At 34.8% G+C, this 23,595-nt stretch overlaps 1 protein-coding gene across 1 annotated transcript; it reads left to right on the forward strand.

Annotated features, from left to right (window-relative positions):
* Window positions 1-19,524: 19,524 nt before the first annotated feature.
* LOC145062260 (uncharacterized) lies at window positions 19,525-20,397 on the forward strand. The gene has a single exon (XM_079009893.1). It carries the CDS (start codon window positions 19,525-19,527, stop codon window positions 20,395-20,397), a length of 873 nt encoding a protein of 290 aa, XP_078866019.1.
* The last annotated feature ends 3,198 nt before the right edge of the window (window positions 20,398-23,595 follow it).

Below are 23,595 nucleotides of genomic sequence, written 5' to 3' on the forward strand. Positions count from 1 at the left end.
GATAAAGAAAAAATTCATGATTTGGAAATTAAAATTGACACAAACCAACCCTCTACTTCGAAAGTTTATTATCGTGATCATGTAATTGTCGAAGATTATTAGACAGACAGTGATAATGAAGAAGATATGTCCATAGAGAAAACTAGTCCAATTGTTTCGAAAGAAACCACCATTCCAAGAATTGTTGAAGACCAAGTGTATAAAGAAACGAAAAAATTTGATAAAATCATGAAAGAAAAAGGTTCTCACTATCTTGAACCTGATTATGTGGTTTATCCAAACTTCAAATGCACGGATGATGTTGTTTTTCCAAATCAAGTCTTCGTTACAACGGGAAATGAAGGAAGTGTGAAGCCTGAAACAGCTAAACTGGTGGAAGAAGATAACAAGAAAGCTTCGAAGGAAGGGTTATTTTCAAATCAAAGTACAATTGAAAACAACCTTACCAAAAATTCTTACACTTTTCATCGACAAAAACCAAGTCGATCTTGGAAGGTTAAAACTGAAACGTCAAACGCCAAAAAAACACACAAACAAAAATGTTTCAGAAACATCAAATGAACAATGTCAAAAACAAAAAGAAAATGATCAAAAGATTGCAAAAGAAAATGGAATTTCAATTAACAAAGTAAGAAACAAAGCTTATTCAATGAATTGTGTGTCTAAAAATAAACAACAAAATTTTTTCTCTAAAACATCTGAAACATAGAAGTTTGGAAAAAAAACATTATGTTGTTAGAATAATACAACTATTAAAATAGCATATGCCTTTTTACTATAGAGTTTATAAAAGAAACACACTTTGTTATATAATCAATATTAATCACTCAACATATGTTTGATTCATCTTTGTGTTTTATTGCTTGTTATTGATCGTTATCGTGTTCTTAATATCTGCTGAATCTATCAATCACATAGAAGTTATTCTCATCACGTCCTGCCCTCTCGTGTTTCATATCTTACCCTCGTCTGTGCATAGTAATCAAAAAGTATTGTTTAAAACTTATATATTATAAGCAAGCAATATCGTTTTAAACCTCAATATCCTAGTATGTTCTGTTGTTAGAATAATATAACTATTAAAATAGAATATGCCTTTTTACTATAAAGTTTATAAAAGAAACACAATTTGTTATAAAAGTTAGTGCCTTATACATTAGACACATGTCAAACAGACTCGACATTTATAAACGTGATGTCATGAAATTCATTATGCTTGGAACTTACCCACAATTAAGTTAGGGCTGAGAGTTATTCACAAACTTTTTAGTTAAGGACTTTTTAGTGAGACGTTATTCATTAGTTGAGTCTAAACTCTTAGCATACCCACACTACTATAATCGTTAATCTTCAGAGTAAGATACATATGTATAGAACTATACTAGGTTGACATCCCCACCTGTGGTTGCTAGCTACAACCTCAACTGATCTATCGAAGCGGGTGATAGGTGTCTATAATTTTTACTGCAATGTCCAATGAATAATTGTGGTCGGGTACACTCAAGTCGCATAGCTCGGTTATAGGATTCACTATAAACATTAATTCGAATATCTCTCCCTCTCTTACTACAATTTCTAAACTTGGTTCTTTTAAAATTGTTTTAAGCATGAAATTACTTATGTCGGGACACTCTTTGGATATTTCAAAGCTTATTTAAATATGGTTTACATATAAAGAAATTACTTTTTGAAACGATTTTAAGAGTATTATTACTGCCGCTAGTAGAAAACCCGTGACTCTCACCAACCTTGTGTTGACCCTCAAAACTACATTAATTCTTAGGGAATCAGAAATCATGGAAACTCAGACGATGGATAGTCAGGATCTCAAGGAATTTAGTTTACTACTTTTGTTATGTCCGCCTACCTGTTGAAGGCAAATCATATATTATAATATTACTTGTGTATTCAAACATCAAGACGAAATACAAATGTCGTTTTGTTTATTGTTGTACTTGTGCTATGTATTTAGTTTATATCTGATCCATGAATTTAGTCGCACAGCCCGACATGTTCCACCGCCTCGGCCGAGGGTGTGAAAACATTTGTTCTTTTTCTAGATTCTACGAAGACCTGATTTTTATAGATGTATTTTGATAATATTTATTGTGCGCAGACTTGTTTTGAAAATATTATACATGCACAAACATGTTTGGAAAAGATTTTCCTTGCGCATATTTTTGCAAAAGATTTTTTTCATAGAAAATTTGACCTTTTTTGTGTACCTTGGGACCTGACTCAACATTCCTTTTCTCTATGTGAGATTTAATTTCAACTTTCAAGGTCTATTTTGATTCATCCTTCTTTGACAGAACATCAGATTTGTTTAATTTTGGTCTTTTGATTTGAAAAGTTTAGACTTCGATATTGATCTGGGAGATGAGTCATCAGAACTGTAATGTTCACGGCATTTAGAGCATTGTCCAAATTCAAATTTGTCCATTTCTTACTTCTCCTGGAAGATATTAAATACTCGTGTTTGATGTGACTGTAACTTTATCTTTAACAGGGATTTCATTTGAAACTTTTGTCTTGTATGAAAGATGTTTTTCTACAATGGGTGTAGTCAGTACATGATTCATAGTTGGGACAAATTTTGGGGATAAGTCATGTCCTTCTATAATAATTTCCTCATCAACTTCAGATCCTGATCCTGACCAAATTGTTACAATAACAGGTATTGAGTGACAATGAATATCTTCTGGCTAAGTCTTTTCAAAGTGAAGTTTTCCAAAGTGACATTGAATATCTTCTGGCTAAGTCTTTTCATTTACTAGAAATTAAAAGGTTTGTCAGGTAGGACATAAGGATGGTCAGCACCAAACTTCAGTGGAGATTTCTCATTAGATCCATTGTTCACAAGATTTTCAATTGTTTCCCTTTTAGTGAAAATCTTTTCTTAATTGATTTAAGCGTGCATTTTTGGCTCGGGCTAGATCTTATTGATTGAAAGTTGCATCTAACTTGGTTTTATTAAACAACCTAACCTCTTTTTCTAACAACAAATCCCTCTTAAGCATTCGGACCTTAAGCTTCTTCTCCTCTATTTGACCGCTTAAGTGAAACAGTTCTTGGGTCACTATGTTCTTTTCGTCTAAGGCTTTTTTATAATCTGAAATGACGTCATCCAATGTTTGAGTAAGCTTTTCTAGGTAAGGTTCACAATCTTTCATGTTATAATGATTAAATAGTATAATAATTTTTACTTGCTCAACAATGTTCATGCTTCTCTCCTTTGTCATGAAGTGCTAATTCTTCTTCAGCTTTATCGAACCGTCTTCAATGTCGTCTGTCTTCTTCGCAATAAGACATGGTTTCCCTCACTTCCTTTGTGGTCAGTCTCCTCATCTCCATCTCCTGTTGACCAAAATTGATGATCCTTCCGCACATGTTGATGGGTTTTGAGCATTCTAACACTTCCTAAGTGTACATGCAACCCTAATAACCTTGGATCTATGTTTGTCTAATTATCATACAAAGTTGATTTCCAAGGTTATGCTCCTATCTAGCATACATGGGGAACAATTTTTCTTTGAATGAAAGATAGAACTACATACCTTGTTGTTGAAAGTGTTCCTTAAAACCTTGTGAGCCTAGCACCTCAAGTGTCATGCATCAAATGCTTCACACAACACCAAATGCATTGAACAAACTTGAGAGAAAACTCTAACACTTGCAAAATCGGCCGAGCCCTCTTATTTTCTTAGTGTGTCCGATTTTGGGGAGAAACACATTGCTTATATAGTGTGTTGCATTAGGTAAACCCTAATGTAATATGACTCATTTCTTGATCCATGGGTTAACTCCATGGAGCATCCTATGGGCGGAACCCAACTTGATAATCCAATGAGCCTCTTAGCCCACTATATAAGATATGGAAGATTTACATAATCTACCCATATATCTAATTAGTTATCTTTTGATCACTTAATTAATTCTAAATTAATTCTTGATCAAAACCAATTAAATAATATTATTAATATATTAGAACTTATAATATATTAATAAACCATAAGTGTTATTTCTCTCATTTAGTTTATCCAATTGCATGATGCCATGCAACCCAAATGGACCATGACGGGTCGGGTCAAGTACATACCAGAAATAGTTATGGACTTAGACACCTTATCCAACAGTCTCCCACTTGGAGAAGTCTAATAACTATAACTGTAATACTTCAGGAACCGATCAGCAATCGTAGCTATTTCAAGGTTTCTCGAAACTTAGAAAATAGTGATACGCCATTTAAGATAAGTGATCATATAATCATCTATTCTAGATATCAGCCGGACAAATACATGGAACAATGTCTTACTTATTGTCCAGCAGTTTGTTTCCGATTTCCGATTTGTTTGAAAAAGAACTTAATTGAACACATCAACTTAGTTCTGACTGGGCCCGGTACATAGGTCAAAACAAAATCATCGAGGGGCTCAGATATCAGCTTCTAATCCAAGAAGGAACAGATAAACTTCAACTCATATGTTTGTTCTACTACTCATTGAATTATACACAAAAGCATGTTTTATAACATCGAGTTACCAATGCGTTTACGTACAATCAATGCATAACCAACTCATAAGTAACAAATCATATCTCTAGGTTTGAAGACTTATATGATATTACCGTCTCACGATCACTCGAGATAAAATTCCATGTAGTGATTCCAGTGAGCTTGGGTTGTTTCCAATACTCAGAACTTATGAGTACTCATGAAGTATTGTCCTTAACCTTGACACCTACAACCAACTTCATGACAGTCTTAATTCATATTCTGGAAGTCAAAACATGCAAAAGAAATTATAGTAAACGATTGACAAAAGATAGTAACACTTTACTCATAAATAAACAACCAACTATTATTTATCATCAAATGTCAATTACACTTTACAAATTTCATAATTTATCTAACTACTAAAACTTATATCATCCTTTATCCCTATGCTCCGAGCATTTTGAAGATGCTTAGCCCTACTCAGTCCCTTCGTGAGGGGATCTGCTGGGTTCTCATCTGATGATACCCTATTTGCCACGAGGATTCCTTCTACTATGCAATGTCTGATAAAATGATATTTTCTGTCGATGTGTCTGGATCTCCCATGATCCCTTGGTTCCTTAGCTAAGTAAACAACACTTTCACTATCACAGAAAATTTTCATAGGCTCCTTTATAGATAATACAACTCCAAGGTCTCCAATGAAGTTCTTCAGCCATATTGCCTCCTTTGCTGCCTCGCTCGCTGCTATATACTCTGATTCACAAGTGGAATCAGCCACTGTCTCCTGCTTGGAACTCTTCCAAGTGATTGTTCCCCCGTTTAGGATAAAGACCCAGCCCAACTAGGAGTGGAAATTATCCCTATCAGTCTGGAAGCCAGCATCACTATACCCTACAACTCTCAAGTCATCACTCCTATCGAGGGTAAGGACCCAGTCCTTAGTCCTCCGTAGGTACTTGAGGATATTCTTTACCGCAGTGCAGTGTGCCTTGCCAAGGTTCCCCTGATACTTTCTAACCATGCTCAAGGAAAAGGCTACATCAGGTCGAGTACACGTCATAGCATACATGATCGATCCTACAGTCAAAGCATAAGGTATTCGACTCATTTCTGCTATCTCAGCCTAAGTACTAGGGCTTTGTGTCTTACTCAATCTGGCGTTACTCTGGATGGGTAACTCTCCTTTCTTGGAGTTCTGCATGCTGAATCTCTTCAGAACCTTGTCCAAGTAGGTACTTTGACTAAGTCCAATTAGTCTTTTACTCTAGTCTCTCAAAATCCTTATCCCTAGAATATAGGCAGATTCTGCTAGGTCCTTCATAGAAAAACACTTCCTAAGCCAGGACTTAACTTCCTGCAGAGTTGGGATGTCATTTCCTATGAGTAGTATGTCATCCACATATAATACCAAAAAGCTAACTATACTCCCACTAGCCTTGACATACACACAAGATTCATCTTCACTCCTAGAAAAGCCAAATTCATTGACTTTCTCATCAACGAAAAGATTCCATCTGCGATGTGCTTGCTTTAATCCATAAATAGATTTCTCAAGCTTACACACTTTATTAGGGTACTCGTTGCTGACAAAACCTTCTGGTTGACTCATGTAAACATCTTCAGTCAATTTTCCATTAAGGAAAGCGGTTTTGACATCCATTTGCCATAATTCATAGTCATGAAATGCAGCTATGGCTAACATAATCCTAATAGACTTAATCTTGGTTACTGGAGAAAAGGTCTCATCATAATCCAATCATTGAGTTTGAGAGAAACCCTTTGCAACCAGTCGTGCCTTATAAGTGTGTACATTACCATCCATGTCGGTCTTCTTCTTGAAGATCCATTTGCACCCTACAGTCTTACGACCTAGTACATTTTCAACCAAGTTCCAAACTTGATTGTCATACATGGATCGTATCTCGCTGTCCATTGCCTCTTTCCATTTAGCAGACTCGGAGCCTATCATGGCTTCCGCGTAACTGTTAGGTTCATCCAGACCTACTAGTGTCTCATCACTATTAAGTGTATCACCTTCCGCAGTAATATGGAATCCATAGTAATGCTCAGGTGTATTCCTAACTCTCGTGGATTGACTTAGAGGTACAGACTCGTGAATTGGCTCAACAAGAGTTTCCTCCTCAAGCTGAGGGCTAGGGTTTGAAGTTCCTTCACCACTTGACTCTTGAAGTTCTTCAAGGTCAATTTGCCTCCCACTATCTCCATGGCTTATAAATTCACTCTCTCGAAAGACTCCTCTTCTTGCTACAAAGACCACATTATCCCTGGGTCTATAGAGGAGGTAACCAAAGGATTTCTGTGGGTAGCCAATGAAAATACACCTCTCGCTTTGGGGTTCGAGCTTATCATGAGTCTCACGTCTCACGAAAGCCTCACAACCCCAAATCTTGATGTGGTCTAGTTTGGAAACTTTACCAGTCCACATCTCGTGAGGAGTTTTGGCAACTTTCTTTGTAGGGACTAGATTAAGGATATGGGCGGCAGTCTCTAAGACATACCCCCAGAATGAGATTAGTAGCGAAGCTCGACTCATCATGGAACGAACCATATCCAACAAGGTTCGATTACACCTCTCAGCCACACCATTCAGCTGTGGTGTCCTGGGAGGTGTCAATTGTGAGACAATCCCACATTCCCTAAGATAGTCGAGGAACTCTAAACTAAGATACTCACCACCTCGATCGGATCGAAGCATCTTAATGTTCCTGCCCAATTGATTCTTGACTTCCTGTTTAAACTCTTTAAACCTTTCAAAAGTCTCTAACTTATGCTTGATTAAGTAGACATATGCATATCTACTATAATCATCAGTAAAAGTCAAATAATAACGATTAGCATCCCTTGTGGCATGTTTGAAGGGTCCACACACATCCGTGTGTACGAGATCCAACAAACCTTCACCCCTCTCACAAGAACCAGTGAAGGGTGACTTTGTCATTTTTTCAAGTAAGCATGAATCGCAATTGTCATCTAACTTTAGGTCAAATGACTCCAAGACTCCATCCTTTTGGAGTTGGCCTATGCGTTTCTTGCTTATATGTCCAAGACGACAATGCCATAATGACGCTTTATCCAAGTTATTATCATTAAAAGAATCAATACACAAAACATTATTTCCTAAGTTATCAACCATGGATACAGTTTCATACACACCATCACAAGGTAATGCTTTAAAATAAAGAACATTATTAAAGAAAGCATTAATAGAACCAACTTCATTATCAAATGAAAAGGTAAAACCTTGTTTATATAATGCATGAAAGGAAATAATAGTTCTTGCCATTTCTGGCAAATAACAACATTTATTCAAATCTAAACTAGCGATAAAGTATAAACTCCAATCTTGGTGGCAAGTGAAGCTTTCATGTTTCCCATGATCAAGTTTATTCTTCCTTGCTCCACATTCTCACTTCTTCTTAGTCCCTGTAAATCAGAACAGATATGAATACCACAACCGGTATCAAGGACCCATAAGTTAGAATGGGGTGAGTTCTTAGATAAGATAGTGTAAATACATGCATGATTGGGTTTGACTTTCCCATCCTTCAGGTCTTGCTTGTACTTTGGGCAGTTTCGCTTCCAATGTGCCTTTTCATGGTAATAGAAGCATTCAGCCTCTTTTGGGTCAGAAGAAGGAGTGACGAAACCTTTCTTGGTTCCACTTGAAGAAGAGCCATCAAGGGTCCTAGCCTTGGTACCCTTCGAAGAACTCTTTCTCTTCTTCCCTCGTCCTTTCCCGATTGCCAAGACAGGAGCGGAGTTGGTAGGAGTAGGTGTAGTAACAACCGCCTTACCCTTAAGACCACTTTCCGCGGTCTTTAAAAGCCCTTGAAGTTTGCTGTGAGTGACCTCTTCCTTGTTCATGTGATATGTCATGTGGAATTGATCATAGCACGATGGTAAGGAGTGCAAAATGATATTTATTGCAAGCTCCTTGGGGAAGTTCACATTGAGCTTCAGCAAGTGGTCCACAAATCTTTGCATTTTCTGCATGTGGCCCGTGATGGGTTCACCATCCTTCATTCGGGTTGTTATCATGGAGGAGATTATTTCATACCTCTCTTGTCTTTCACTTTGATGGTATCTTTCTATCAAATCTTAGTGCATTTCAAAAGGGTAGAAGTCCTCGTAGGACTTTTGGAGGTCGGCTGTCATAGTGGCCATCATGATGCATGCCACCTTGGTGGCATCCCTTTCATGTGCCCTAAAGTCAGCGATCTCTTGAAGAGTAGCAATTGTCTCATCAATTTCCTTAAGCTCCTTATCGAGGACATATTCCTTGTCCTCGTAGCGGGTAATCATTCGGATGTTTCTGATCCATTCATTAAAGTTGGATCCATCAAAAGTGACTTTCCCACACAAGTTCATTAGAGAAAAGGAGCCACTAGGATTAGAGCCAGAAGCAGCATTGTTTGCAGACATCTGAAAAGAAGAAAAGTTTAGTTTAGATATAGAGATAGTCCTTAATAAAACACTCAAATGTAATATTAAGGCTAGGACCCAATCACAATATATTATACTTAGAAGAGGTATGCTGTAATCTAAGTAATAACATATTTGAAAGGTAAGTGAATGACGATTCACCAATTTCCACCAAAGATGAAATATTAAAAATATTTAATTTGGTTCTTAGAAACTCTAGATTCTTTTGAGATTGAATGAACTTTTCAAAGGCATGTTTCAATCTCGAGTGTGCCCTCCAAGTTTTGTGACTAGGATGCCGAGGATCACAAAATGAGGTGTGAAGTAACCATGCAAATCACTTGGTACCCTTAATGTTTATCACTCAATCGATGTGCCGGTTAACCACACACGCTCCACCGATATTATGATAAACTTTAAGTCACCCTTTACCTACCTTGTTAAGTCCAAGTTAGTGTGCTGGTTAACCACACATGCTCCACTAACGACTTAAACAAAGTGTAAAGTGTAATTTCATGGATTAGCACCTTATTCACATTTTCCTAAAGTAACTAAGATTGGGAATTTAATAAAAGTATTTAGTTACTTTATAATATTCATCATACTTTTAATGAGAATTTATAAGTCCTTGTCCTATCCGTTCGGCTAACGACCCTCCACCGATCAAGGAAGTGGTGGATGAGAGTGGACACCCATTAAGTTGCCATTTTGTAGGCAACAACCTTATACCCCCCCCCCCTTATAGACCGGCTTCGTGAATGAGGCGTACTAGCGGTAAGACGACTTGATCTTATACATATACATATACATATACATATACATATATATATATATATATATATATATATATATATTATTAACTTATAATATTATAAAGTATAAGGGTTGAATTTTAACTTTTAAAATTCTAAGGGTTGGAACTAAAGTTTTAATCAAGACTTTAATTGTTCCAAAACTTGAGGGCAAATTTTGTAAACTTTCAAAACTTTTCATTTCTTGTAACTTATGTGTTAATAGAGTATTAAAAATGAAGACTCTTTATTTTTTTATAACTCTTATGTTCTTTTAATGGTTTTATTAAAAGTGTGACTTTTGGTTTTCCATAACTTGAGGACAAGTTATGGACTCCATTAAAACACATTATGATCATGAATTAATCTACCACATAGGTTACAAACAATTCCTATGATCGTCTAAACATCATAAGAACAAGAACATGAATATGAATACTTTCAAGAATCAAAAATTACACTTAAAAACTTGTAATTTTGAAAATTGTCATTGTAAATGGATTAGCATAAACATTACACCATCTAAAACATGTTTTCAATTACCAAAACAGTTTAGGTTAATGTTTCTAGTCCATTTCCAGCAACAAAAGTCGAAATCCTGAAAACTACAGCCTCTACTCGTCGAGTGCAAGAACAAACTCGACGAGTAGCTTTCATTTGGTCCTGGACTCGGCGAGTTCGTACGAGCAGAAAGCATAAAATCATTTTTTTCAAGCAGTTTGCACAAATAATCAACAAACAAGCCTAGGCTCTGATACCACTGATGGGTTTTGAGCACTCTAACACTTCCTAAGTGTACATGCAACCCTAATAACCTTGGATCTATGTTTGTCTAATTATCATGCAAAGTTGATTTCCAAGGTTATGTTCCTATGTAGCATACATGGGGAACAATTTTTCTTTCAATGAAAGATAGAACTACATACCTTATTGTTGAAAGTGTTCCTTAAAACCTTGTGAGCCTAGCACCTCAAGTGTGATGCTTCAAATGCTTCACACAACACCAAATGTAATGAACAAACTTGAGAGAAAACTCTAACACTTGAAAAATCGGCTGAGCCCTCTTCTTTTCTTAGTGTGTCCGATTTTGGGGAGAAACACATTGCTTATATAGTGTGTTGCATTAGGTAAACCCTAATGTAACATGACTCTTCATTTCTTGATCCATGGTTTAACTCCATGGAGCATCCTATGGGTGGAACCCAACTTGATAATCCATGGAGCCTCTTAGCCCACTATATAAGATATGGAAGATTTACATAATCTACCCATATATCTAATTAGTTATCTTGTGATCACTTAATTAATTCTAAATTAATTCTTGATCAAAACTAATTAAATAATATTATTAATATATTAGAACTTATAATATATTAATAAATCATAAGTGTTATTTCTCTCATTTAGTATATCCAATTGCATGATGCCATGCAACCCAAATTGACCATGCCGGGTCGGGTCAAGTACATACCAGAAATAGTTATGGACTTAGACACCTTATCCAACACATGCACCACGAACACTTTTTCCTTTTCTTTCTCCTCTACTTTATGTGCCATTATAAGATAGTATGCTGTCTTTCACCATGTTGGATTTACAATCAGTTGCAAAGTGATTTTACTTAAGGCAATTGTGACATATGAGAACTTCGTCTGTCTATTGTTTAGCGAATACTGAGGTTTCAAAAGGTTTGTCTTCATGTGAAACTTCGGTAAAGTTTGTAAGCATCAAGGGTATGGTTTGATATTGCGGTTCCTATGATGCATTTGATGGATATTTGGATGGTTTAGTGTAGTAGTGACATGGGTTGTTCTTTGGGTTGTCGTTGCAGTTAAAGGGAGGTCTAGTAAACTGTTTATTTTTGCAAAATTTTGGTGGTGGGAGTTTGTTAAACTGTTGGCTTACTAGGGCCTGGGGATTCTAAAAGGCTTCTTCGTCATCAATTTCCATCTCTAATACATATGATTGTGGTAAGCTATCATACAAAGTTTGATATGGTGTTCGATATGAGGGTTCTCCAGTATTAATATATTTCAGTGTTCTGCTAGCATGCTACAATGAGTAAGCAACCAAGGTGAATGGTCCACCAAGATCCATGAAGTTCTTCATCACTGTGGATTCTTAAGCTTGAAGTTCACTGTAGATTTTGTACAATGAGAGAGTCTTGCTGTTGCTATCTCCTTGAACTTTCATCTTCACCATCATCTATTTTTTCCTAACCCATTAAGAAACTACAGATTGGTTTCATGATTACTTCGTATGATACCTACATTTAAGAGTTTAATGACAATTAGGTTGAATCTTTTGGAGGAATCATCAACACTTTCTCTAGGGAGGGATTTAAATTTGTTGAAGTCATTCAGCATGACTATGAGCTTCTTGTCGTAAGTTTGTTCAATTCCTTCATTGAGAATTTTTAAAACATCCTAGATTTCTTTTTCCGATTTATAGTTGATGATGAGATCAAAACTTTCAGGAGGAACACCCACGAGATTTCATAGACAATTATTTCATCTTTCTTCATCCTTTCTATATCACTATTAATGGGTATGGTCATGGCGACATAACCCACGCCATGTCTGGTCTGAGTTCCATCAGTGACAACTAGTGTGAAGAAAGGTACATGGGGTCCTTCTACAGATCTCCAAACTTCTTTACCCATTCTTCTTAAATACCTCTTTATTCCTTAAGACTAAATGATGATACTCACTTGCAACAAGTATTCAAGCTTGATTTGAGCCTCCAACACTCTTAGATATATTTATAGAGTAGTGTTATGCCATATTTTGTTAGTTTTCATTAAACAAATGGGCTAAGTGGCATAGAAGACCTTTTAAATCAAAGTTTTTCTAAAAAATGATTGTAGCAATTTCCATAAAAGTTAAAAAGCAATCGCCATGGCTCTGATACCAGTTGTTAAGAGAAGAACCTAATCTTTATATTATGGTAGATAAATTAAATTTAAGTTGTTGGTTCCTTTGGTTAGCTCAACATTAATTAAGTTTATAATATTAAGAGCAGGGTGTTGTTATTCGCACCCAATTTATTGGCCAAAAATCACTTTCACAGTCAAAACCATTTTGACTTTGCACATGGTTATCCACCTGTCTTTATTTAAACTATTTTCTTAACACCCCCATCAAAAAATCACTTTATCAAAAGATTAACAATTTTTACATCTTTATCCCTTCTAGTTAAAACATATTTCCAATTTATATCCTTTTATATTCATAAAGTGACTTTTAATCCTTATTATTTCAATTTAGTATTTATTGATATTTCAATTATATATATATATATATATATATATATATATATATATATATATATATCAAGCTTGTGAAAATCGGTCGGTGGTCGACTGAGGATAATCGATTAATCGGACTAGGCAAAGATTAATCGGTGGTTAATCGGAAACCCTAAATTATTTATAAAATTAATATATTCTAAAAAAAATAAGTATTTTTTAAAATTTTAGTATAATATTTAAAAATTTGAAAATTTAAAGTTTTGGTGTAATACTTAACAATAAAAAATTTTGAATTTTTTAAATATTTCCCGACGATGACCGTTAAGGACCGTCTTTTTTTTTGGAAACGGAAAATATTATTATAAACACCATGATTAGCAAGTAACTAAATCATGGAAGAGAGATAACAAAACAAGTTTCAGTCAAGGAAGGAAAAAACAAAAAAAAACAAGCAAATTACAAGAGATGTTCAAAAGGTGAACAACACCATTCCATCCAACTGCCATAACTCGAAGAGCTCCTATACTTACACCAATTATAGGATGTGGAGATATTAGCATCCGCCATGTTCGTAGGGGCAGTATAAGAGTTTTTGAACACCCAATCATTTCTAGCTAACCAGATATACCAAATGGTACAGTAGAGGATCATACTACCAATCATCCTTCTTTTACACCTATTTCCACCGGAAGCCATCGAATCAAGAAAGTCTAACATGTTGTTAAATCTTGTAGGTTGAAATCCACACCATTTAAAGATCCCTTTGTGAATCTCCTGAGCAAATTCACAGTCAAGAAGGAGATGAGTTGTCGTTTCCATTTCATTACTGCACATCAGACAATGTTGGAATCTAGTTTGAATACCCCTTTTATTTAAGGAATCCGCCACTGGAATACATCTGAACATAGCTCTCCAAACGAAGCATCGGACCTTGAGAGGTATAAGCTTTGACCAGCAGATAATAGAGCCTTTGTAGAATGTCAATTTTGAGTCTATAATGCGCCTCATGTCACCCACCTTGTACTCACCATCGGAAGTCAGGGAGAATCTGAAACCATAAGATTGAGAAGTCTCAGTCACCACCATGTCCCTATGTCGCGATATAGGCCTAGTAATTCGTGTAGTTCAACACTCGAGGATGGTTCTTGCCTCCAATCCCATGTAAAACCAACATCTGTTAAACGATTATATAGGAGGCAACATTGAACTTTTTCAAGTTTATATAAATTAGGATATTTGACTTGGAATAGGGACTTTCCACACCAGGAATCCTTCCAAAATAGAATTTTTACATTTCCGTTTGGTATGAGATTGAAATAATCGAGACAATCAATGTTGAGAGACTCAAAGGGCATTAATGGCTTTTTGAATATTATTCCAAACTCTAGAAGTCGTTTTCCAAGCAATGTAGTTGGCTGGCTTTTTGCTAAGATTATGAATGCTCACAATTACACGTTTCCAAAGAGTGTTGTTTTCATTCATTAGTCTCCACCACCATTTAATCAACAAGGCTAGATTTTGTGCTTTTAGTGTGGAGATGCCAAGGCCACCATCAACAATAGGGGCAATGATCTTTGACCAATCAATCCAATGTATATTTCGCTTCAACTCCCCACCCCCCCCCCCATAGGAAGTTGCGCCTGATTTTTTCCAATTGATCAATAATACCCTGTGGTGCCTTGAATAATGACAAATAATATGATGGAAGACTATTCAGAACTGATTTAATGACGGTTAAACGAGCGCCAAATGACAGTGTTTTGTCTTTCCTGTCAGATAATTTGGACTTGAATTTTTCCAAGATTGGTTGCCAATGTTTAATTAAACCCATATTTTCCCCCACAGGTATCCCAAGATGGTTGAAGGGAAAGGTTCCCGTTGCACACCCCAATATATTGGCCATTGAATGAATTTCAGAAGGCAGAATTCCAACGTCAAAGAGACAAGATTTGAAAAATTTTACCTTAATACCAGATGATATGTGGAAGCATTTTAAGAGTGCATAGAGATTCTTTATAGTATATCGATCCCATTCTCCCACGAAAATTGCATCATCTTCATAGAACACATGGGAGAGAGTTGGTCCCATTCTAGGTAATCTTATACCAGGTAACAAACCAAGCTCTCTAGCCTTATTGATGGCTTGGTTCAATCCTTCCATTGTTATTATAAATAGAAAGGGGGATAGTGGATCTCCTTAGCGGACACCTTTCGTTATGGCAAATTCTTTTGTGGTTGACCCGTTTACTAGCATCGAAGTGCGGGAGGAGGAGAGACATCCCCTAATCCACCATCTCCATTTGCCACCAAAATTCAATTGTTCCACGATAGAGTCCAGGTAGTTCCAGTTAACAGAATCAAAAGCCTTCTCGAAGTCGACCTTGAACATAAATATCTTCTTGTTACTCCTTTTTGCCCTAGAAAGCGCCTCATTCATTATTAACGAATTTCCGCAAGCCCGAGTTTGAACTATTTTAACAAATTTCCGCAAAGCACCCGAATCGTAATCGGTTCAAGGCCACCAAACGATTAATCGGCGCCAAATCTGATCGTGATCGTAATATCATACGACCCTACGATCTGAAGTATAAAAAAAGAGAAAAAACATATGTGAATCGTATTTGTGGTAGGAACACAATAAGTATTGAAGAAATAGTCAACAAGACATCTTAGATCATAGATATGTTGTTATCGTTTATGTTCACAAGCAGGGACGGTCCATTAGTTTTCCATGCCCTGGGCAAAGATGCTTAATTATGCCCGTTTATTTGTACCAATCCTATATAAATTTATGTTTATGAAAAACAATTATTAAGAAGTTAGATTGAAGTCCCAACAAATAGTCCACAAATATGATTATTGGACAGGATATTTGGTATAATTTAAGAGTTCCCTTTCTCTAGTTCTAGCCTAAAACCATTCATCAATACTTTTGCTAGATGTCCATATAACGAGTATGGATCTTCAATCACCACAATCTCATTTATTTGAGAAACTTAAATAAAAACAATAATTTTGTATTTCACTGAATTACCATCATTTTACATTAGGTTTTTCTATCTTCACATTTGTTTGTAAATTTTCTGTTAGCAATTGTTTTGTCAATATACAACAGTTGTGAATTTCACAATTGCTTGCCTTGAACATAAGCAATCGTTCTTTCATCAATTTTTATCAGTAAAAAATTACCCTGAATGTTCAACAATCAACAACTTTGTCTTATGCTACTAAAAATCTGCAAAAACAACAATCAAGCTTCTCACATGGAATCCCAAACAAAAGCTATAACTTGGGGAAGGCTGATTGAATATTTTTCAAACAAAAGCTAGTGATTGTATACATCAATTAATGAACTTGACAAAATAAAATCAATAATTAACACCTGCCATAACTTGGGGAAGGAAGGTTGAATATTTTTCAAACAAAAGCTAGTGATTGCATACATCAAATTATTGAACTTGACAAAATAAAATCAATAATTAGCACCTGCCATAACTTGGGGAAGGCTGATTGAAGATTTTTCATGTTTCAAGTACAAGATGAACATTAACCCAACTTTTAATATGTTCTAGACTTCATATACACAAATTCCTCGTTCTATGATATGCTAATTCTAGACTTCACATACATACATGTGTTTAAAGAGAACTCAAGTAAAAAAATAAAGGGATCAAGAAAAATCGACATTAATCCAAACAAAAGAAATATATCCAGACAGTTTTTATCAACATAAATTCGATTGGAGAAAAGAAATCAAGTTCAATAAAAGAAACCAAGTTGTAATCGACATTGATCCGGACAAAAGAAATAAATCCTCAAAAATTAGTGATATATTTCGTTCAATCCTTCCTTCTGAGATAGATAGAGAATAAGAGGGTGAAGATTGAAGAGTCGACTTTAAGTCTTCGACTCTAAATCATCGAGCGGAAGAAAAAGGAATCAGAGAAATATTAACTATAAAAGAAAAAAGTGTGCACTTAGAAGCACTACCTATGCGGCTAGATTTATACCATTTCTCCGTCTCCTTGGCTTCTCCCCATCTCTTCGTCATCAATTGCCGCCTTTACTTTTCAAGTTTTCATCCTTTTTTTTTTGTTCGCGCTTCCCGGTATTATGGATCTAACATTTGGCCCAAACAAAATATACCTATAACAACTGAATAAAATTTGTTGCCCTCGTGTGAAATGATGCCCTGGGTTGTGGCCCAGCTCGCCCAACCCTTGGGTCGGCCATGTTCACAAGTTACAAAAATTGCATCTAATGCCTAGAATTTTATCACTTTGGTGTCACAACATATTACTAAATGCATATATTCCAGCGAATATACCACCTAATAATTATAATATTCTTTTAATTGATGTCCTTGATAATCAATAATATTGATTTATACATTATAAAGATTACATATTTTATTGTTAACATTAACGCATTTCTAACAAAATGAATATATGATAGTGTTTGACAAAGTTACGGTAAATGAAGACTGTAATTTTTATTTGTTATAGTTCTATTTGGTTAAAGATAATTGTAATTGTTTATTTTTAAAACGGTTTTGCTTGACGATAACAATAATAAAAGAAAAATAACTAGGTCCCGCCGATATAAAAAATATCATAATTTTAGTGTGTATATATATATATATATATATATATATATATATATATATATATATATATATATATATATATATTGAGAGAGAGAGAGAGAAAGAGAGAGAGGGAGAGAGATTAAACAGTTGTAGTTGTCGGGACGACAACCTATCATCTAATGAATAATCAAAGATTAATACATGTTTAAGCAAATATATAAAGTAAAAACAAAAAATATTAGCAAATCAAACATAAATTAAAAACAACAATTATGATAATTTATAACAAATCTATTGTTTATTATAAGAGAATGTAATTTAAATATTATAATATAATAAATAAAAATGATATATATATATATATATATATATATATATATATATATATATATATATATATATATATAATGATAAAAAAATAAAATTATATAATTATAAATATTAAAATGAAAATTAATTATTTTTAATAAATAACGAAAGTAGTTTTAAAAAGTGGCGCACTTAGGATCCCATCATTCATTAACCATTTTTGCATTTTGTTTTAAATATTTTTGTATTTGACATAATTACTAGTGGTATTGACTTTCTCTATCTTTCGAGACTTCGTTACAGTCATCGTAATCGTAGGAGGGCTTGCCCTTGATCTTCTTAGAAAGTGAGGGATTTAATAGCGATTAAAAATGGTTTTGTTATGATGTATTTAGAACCCCCTAAGAGCAGTTATATCGGGAATATAGCAACAATAATACTAAATAAATATAAGAAATACTTGTTGAATTGTACCCAATGTTTTAAAAACCGGTTTTTTAGTTGAACCGGTATAGTGACCGGTTTATGGTTTAACCGGTTCGACTGCTGAGTAAACCGGTTTCTATAAATTTCATATTTTTTCGTGTTTTTCTATACATACATACATACAAAAATTAAGAATTTGATGTCCACAAGTTTGGATATTAAAATACATATGAAAACAAGTTGTAGATCAATCTAAATACATTAAAATAATATATAACCATAAGTTTTACATCAACCCACAAATAAGTCTTAGATGAATATAAACGCATCAAAAAAATTTCATAACATTTATCATGTGCTTTTATTCAGAAAAATCTTAATTAATGTGAAAAACTACCAAAGTATATTATAATATTATGCAGAATGTTTCAATTTCATATGGTTTTATTCGTTTTAATCGATTCAACCAGTTTAATTGAACCGGTTCAACCGAATTTTTGTAAAAACCGGCCGGTTCGATCCGGTTAAGAAATAGACATAAAACCGGTGATAGTTGAACCGCTCCATTCCCTGGTTTCCGGTCCAACCGGTTCGACCGGCCGGTTAAAACCGGTTTTTAAAACATTGATTGTACCAAGGTTTGCATGTAATCACAAGTTAGTAAATGACGAAGTACAAATTATAAATGGAAAATGAGAATTTCATTTCAATAAAAATATTACAAGGAAGATAAATATACAAGACACACATTTTGCAATAACTCATACCACGTAATTATAACTGGTAATTATAACTAAAACATTGTTCTAGATAATGAGTGAACCGTACAAAAAGGTATGGAGAATTGACAGCCATGCTTGTCATGCCTGACAAACATCTACCAAATTAACACTCAAAGTTAGAAAAAGTCGAGTGTTGTACTTGTTATTCGCAACACCAAAAGACAAAACACCATTTACTCCTTGCATATACTCCTAAGGCTGGTGGGTATGGGTGCGGTCCAAGACCGCACTTCGTGCCACATAGGACGCGAACACCGCCCCCAGACCGCGGTCTGGTGCGGTCTTGGCCGCAGTGCGGTCCTCCAAAGCCATGCATTTTGATTGGTTGAGGAAGGTAGCCTTTGAGCATTTAAATTTTTTTCTTTTTTTTTTCTTTTTTTTTTTTTTTTTGCTTTTTTCTCCCAAATTGTTTTTTTTAAATCACCACTATCTCAAAAATGTCATCTTCTAAAGAATTTCAGACTATTTTGGATACCGCTGTTGCGTGTGTTCAAATGGCGGAACAAACATACAATGTTGTATATAACAACGCAGCTGCAAGTTCTCAACAGAGAACACGAAGATATATTTACAGAAATCGTGAAGAAGCCAACCAACGTTTAGTGCAAGACTATTTTGCAGAGAATGCCACTTACCAAGGGTATTATTTTCGTAGGCGCTTCAGAATGTTCAAAGGTTTGTTCGAACGTATAGTTGAAGATGTAACGAGGGAGTGCAGTTTTTTCCAACAACGTTACAATGCTAAAGGTACACTCGGTTTCACTCCCTTACAAAAATGCACGGCCGCACTTCGTCAGTTAGCATATGGCATTCCGCCTGATGCGTTAGACGAAAGTTTTAGGATGTCTGCTAGGATACCACGGGACAGTCTCCATTTTTTCTACAAAACTGTGATTCAGTTTTATGGTCCAAAATATTTACGTAAGCTTACACGTAATGACATCCTGCAATTGCAAGCTCATCATGCTAGTGTGCATGGGTTTCCTGGAATGGTAGGAAGCTTAGATTGTCTCAATTGGGCATGGGAAAATTGCCCTACAACATATCATGGGCAATTTACCCGAGATGATCATGGTCACCCAACGGTCATACTTGAAGCAGTTGCATCACAAGATATGTGGATTTGGCATGCTTTTTTTGGTTCTCCTGGTTCGATTAACGACATCAACGTTCTTAACCGTTCACCAATATTTAACAACATATACGATGGATCCGCACCAAATTCTTCTTTTCAAGTGCGTGGAATGCCATATAAGTATGGTTATAATCTGGTCGATGGAATCTATCCTGAGTATGCTGTGTTTGTTTAATCGTTTTCAGCTCCACATGGTTCTAGACGAAAGAAATTCAAGAGAGCTCAAGAAAGAGCTAGGAAGGATGTTGAGCGTGCTTTTGGAGCTCTGAAGAAACGGTGGTTCATATTGAAAAAAACCAGCAGCTTATTTGGGCGACGAAAAACTTCAAGAAATCATGTATACATGTATTATATTGCATAACATGATTATTGAAGACGAAGGAAGAGCGATATGTGCGTTTGACGAGGAAGAAACTATACCAGAGACACACCCAATTGAAATTGGTGGCGAAGAGTATATAAACAGGAGAGCAGAGATACGTTGCACTGAAACATTTCACAATCTTCGCAATGACTTGGTGGAACACATTTACGGGGTTCAAAACATTAACCTTAATTTGGATCCACCGGATGACCCCAAAGACGAGTTCTCGGAGAACGACTTTACGTAGTTTGCTTTAGTTATTTTATTTATGTTTTTTTTTAACTTTCTAGGATTATTTAAATGTCATGTGTGTGCGTTTTTTTTTTTTTAAGTAACGCAATGTACTGTTTTTTTTTTTATTTTCAAGTAATGAAAAATTATGTTCTTTTTTAATTAAAATAGAAGTTATATTAAATTAAAATAGTTTAAAAAAAAGTTTTATTAAATTAAAATATCAAAAAAAACAAAAACAAAAAAAAAAAAAAATGAAAAGTGTGGCATGAAACCACAGTTGAGTGGTAAAAAGTGACATGACGCTTATGTGGCGGGAGAGGAAATACGGTTTCGGTGGCACCCCTCCCTCCAGCCTAAACTCCATTCTTCGCATAGTCAGCTTCAATCAACTAAGTTCTTTGCATATCATCCAAAAGAGACTTCATTGCATCGCCAACATTAAAAGATCTTTGCATAGCCATATCAAAAAAAAAAAAAAAAAAAAAAAAAAAAAAAAAAAAAAAAAAACTTTGCACACTCCCAAAAGCCTTTAGCCGCCGAGTTCACTTCATGTTTCAACAAATGTATTCATGTTTACTTTCTTTATGTGATTTACTCTAATTTTCATAATAGATTGTATTTTTTATTAGTAGATGGAAGAGTGGGGGAACTTTTTTTCATTTTCTTGACAATTGATGCGGCTAGTTCATGATGGTGGATGTTTATTGATGATGTTGAAATTGTTATATGAATATGTGCTCGTATATATACATGTATGTATAGGCTCTAATATATTTTTATTTGTCTATATTTAATTTTAAAGTTTTTTAATTTTTATTTGGTTTAGGATCGTGTGTATGTCTTTTCATGTCTACTAAACTTGTTTTTAGTTATTTATTCAAGCATTATTTAAAAGTAAATGGTTGTATTAGGTTTATTTTCTAAATAAAATACAAAGTTATGTTTTTTTAAACTGTAATTGTTTGTTTTGGTTGCAATAGTTAGCATACGTATGAATTTTGTTTTAGACATTCCTCCAGGTGTTTGCTTTGTCCACCATAGTTTGATGAAAGGTATTTAAGTAAATTACACGAATGCTCCCTATGGTTTAGGATAATTTGCAAATTTGGTCACTGACTTATTTTTCTAACTCGGAAGGTCCCTATAGTTTGTTTTTGTTACGCGCTTGGACGTTTTTGTTAACTCATGTGGTGTAGAATAGCATCTTACTCTCATAGCTTCTCATATCTGAAGGTAGAGGGCGGAAATAATAATACTTACCTAAAAGATTAATGAATGAGTTGACTAATAACAAATTTGATTTCCGCTGATACGACGTGCTACTTTATCTCAATTTTTATGTTTATAGGCCAGTTTATCAACATTGTTGATGAGATTAATCTTTGTTGGAAGTGAGATTTTATTTCAAAAGATATTTATAACTTTGCATTCCCAATTACAAGAATGAGTTTTAGACATCATTAGATCATCTCATCTCATGTCGGATACACGGGAGTAGGGGCGGAACACGATCAATATAAATAGGGGGGCCAAAACATAGACATATCCGTATTTTTTTTTGGATGAAGTCATACTCTAATCAATGTAATTTCCTATATAATTAATAGTTCATTATAAAAAAAATAGTTGCTCTCATGAATGATATCCGGCAAACTGATACATTTCTAGTTTATATAACTTCATATTATTATAAAAATATTAATATAAATATAAAAAAAACATTAAGTTACAATTAAATAAAATATTACTTATGTGGTAGAGGTTTATATTGAAAAACTAAATAAAATAAACATAAAAGCCTATGCTAATCAACACTAAGGATTTACAACATTTAAAAGAAAACGGAAATAGTACACTAGAAGACTAGGAGAAAGAATTAAAAATTAGTTCAAGTATTATTTGATGGGTTTTGAGCATTCTAACACTTCCTAAGTGTACATGCAACCCTAATAACCTTGGATCTATGTTTGTCTAATTATCATGCAAAGTTGAATTCCAAGGTTATATTCCTATCTAGCATACATGGGGAACAATTTTAACTTGAATCATAGATAGAATAACTTACCTTGTTGTTGCTTGAGTTCCTTGAAACCTTGTGAGCCTAGCACCCCAAGTGTGATGCCTCAAATGCTTCACACAACACCAAATGCTCTTGGAAAGACTCTTGAGATAACACACACTTCTCAAAATCGGCCAAGCCCTCTAGTTTCTTATGTCTAGCCGATTTTGGTGGAGAATATGATTCTTATATAGTGTTGACACATCTAGGTTTACACCATGTAAACCCTAATGTGTCATGACTCTTCATTTCCATGACCCATGGGTTTGTAACTCCCATGGAGCATCCATGGAGCATCCTATGGGTAGAACCCAACTTGATAATCCATGGAGCCTCTTAGGCCACTATACAAGATATGGATGATTTACATAATCAACCCATATATTTAATTAGTTATCCTTTGATCACTTAATTAATTCCAAATTAATTCTTGATCAAACTAATCAAATAATATTATTAATATATTAGAACTTATAATATATTAATAATCTCCAAGTGTTATTTCTCTCATTTAGTCTATCCAATTGCATGGTGCCATGCAACCCAAATGGACCATGCCGGGTCGGGTCAAGTACAAGCCCGAAATAGTTATGGACTTAGACACCTTATCCAACAGTCTCCCACTTGGATAAGTCTAATAACTATATCTCTAGTACTTCAGGAACCGACCGGCAATCGTAGCTCTTTCAAGGTCTCTCGGAACTGAGAAGATGATA

The sequence above is a fragment of the Lactuca serriola genome, chromosome 1 (genome assembly GCF_051521515.1).
Source record: "Lactuca serriola cultivar US96UC23 chromosome 1, Lser_US96UC23_V15, whole genome shotgun sequence".
Taxonomy (NCBI): Eukaryota; Viridiplantae; Streptophyta; class Magnoliopsida; order Asterales; family Asteraceae; genus Lactuca; species Lactuca serriola.

Coding starts and splice junctions, on each gene's coding strand:
- LOC145062260 (XM_079009893.1), top strand. CDS start 19,525: ATGTCATCTTCTAAAGAATTTCAGACTATTTTGGATACCGCTGTTGCG.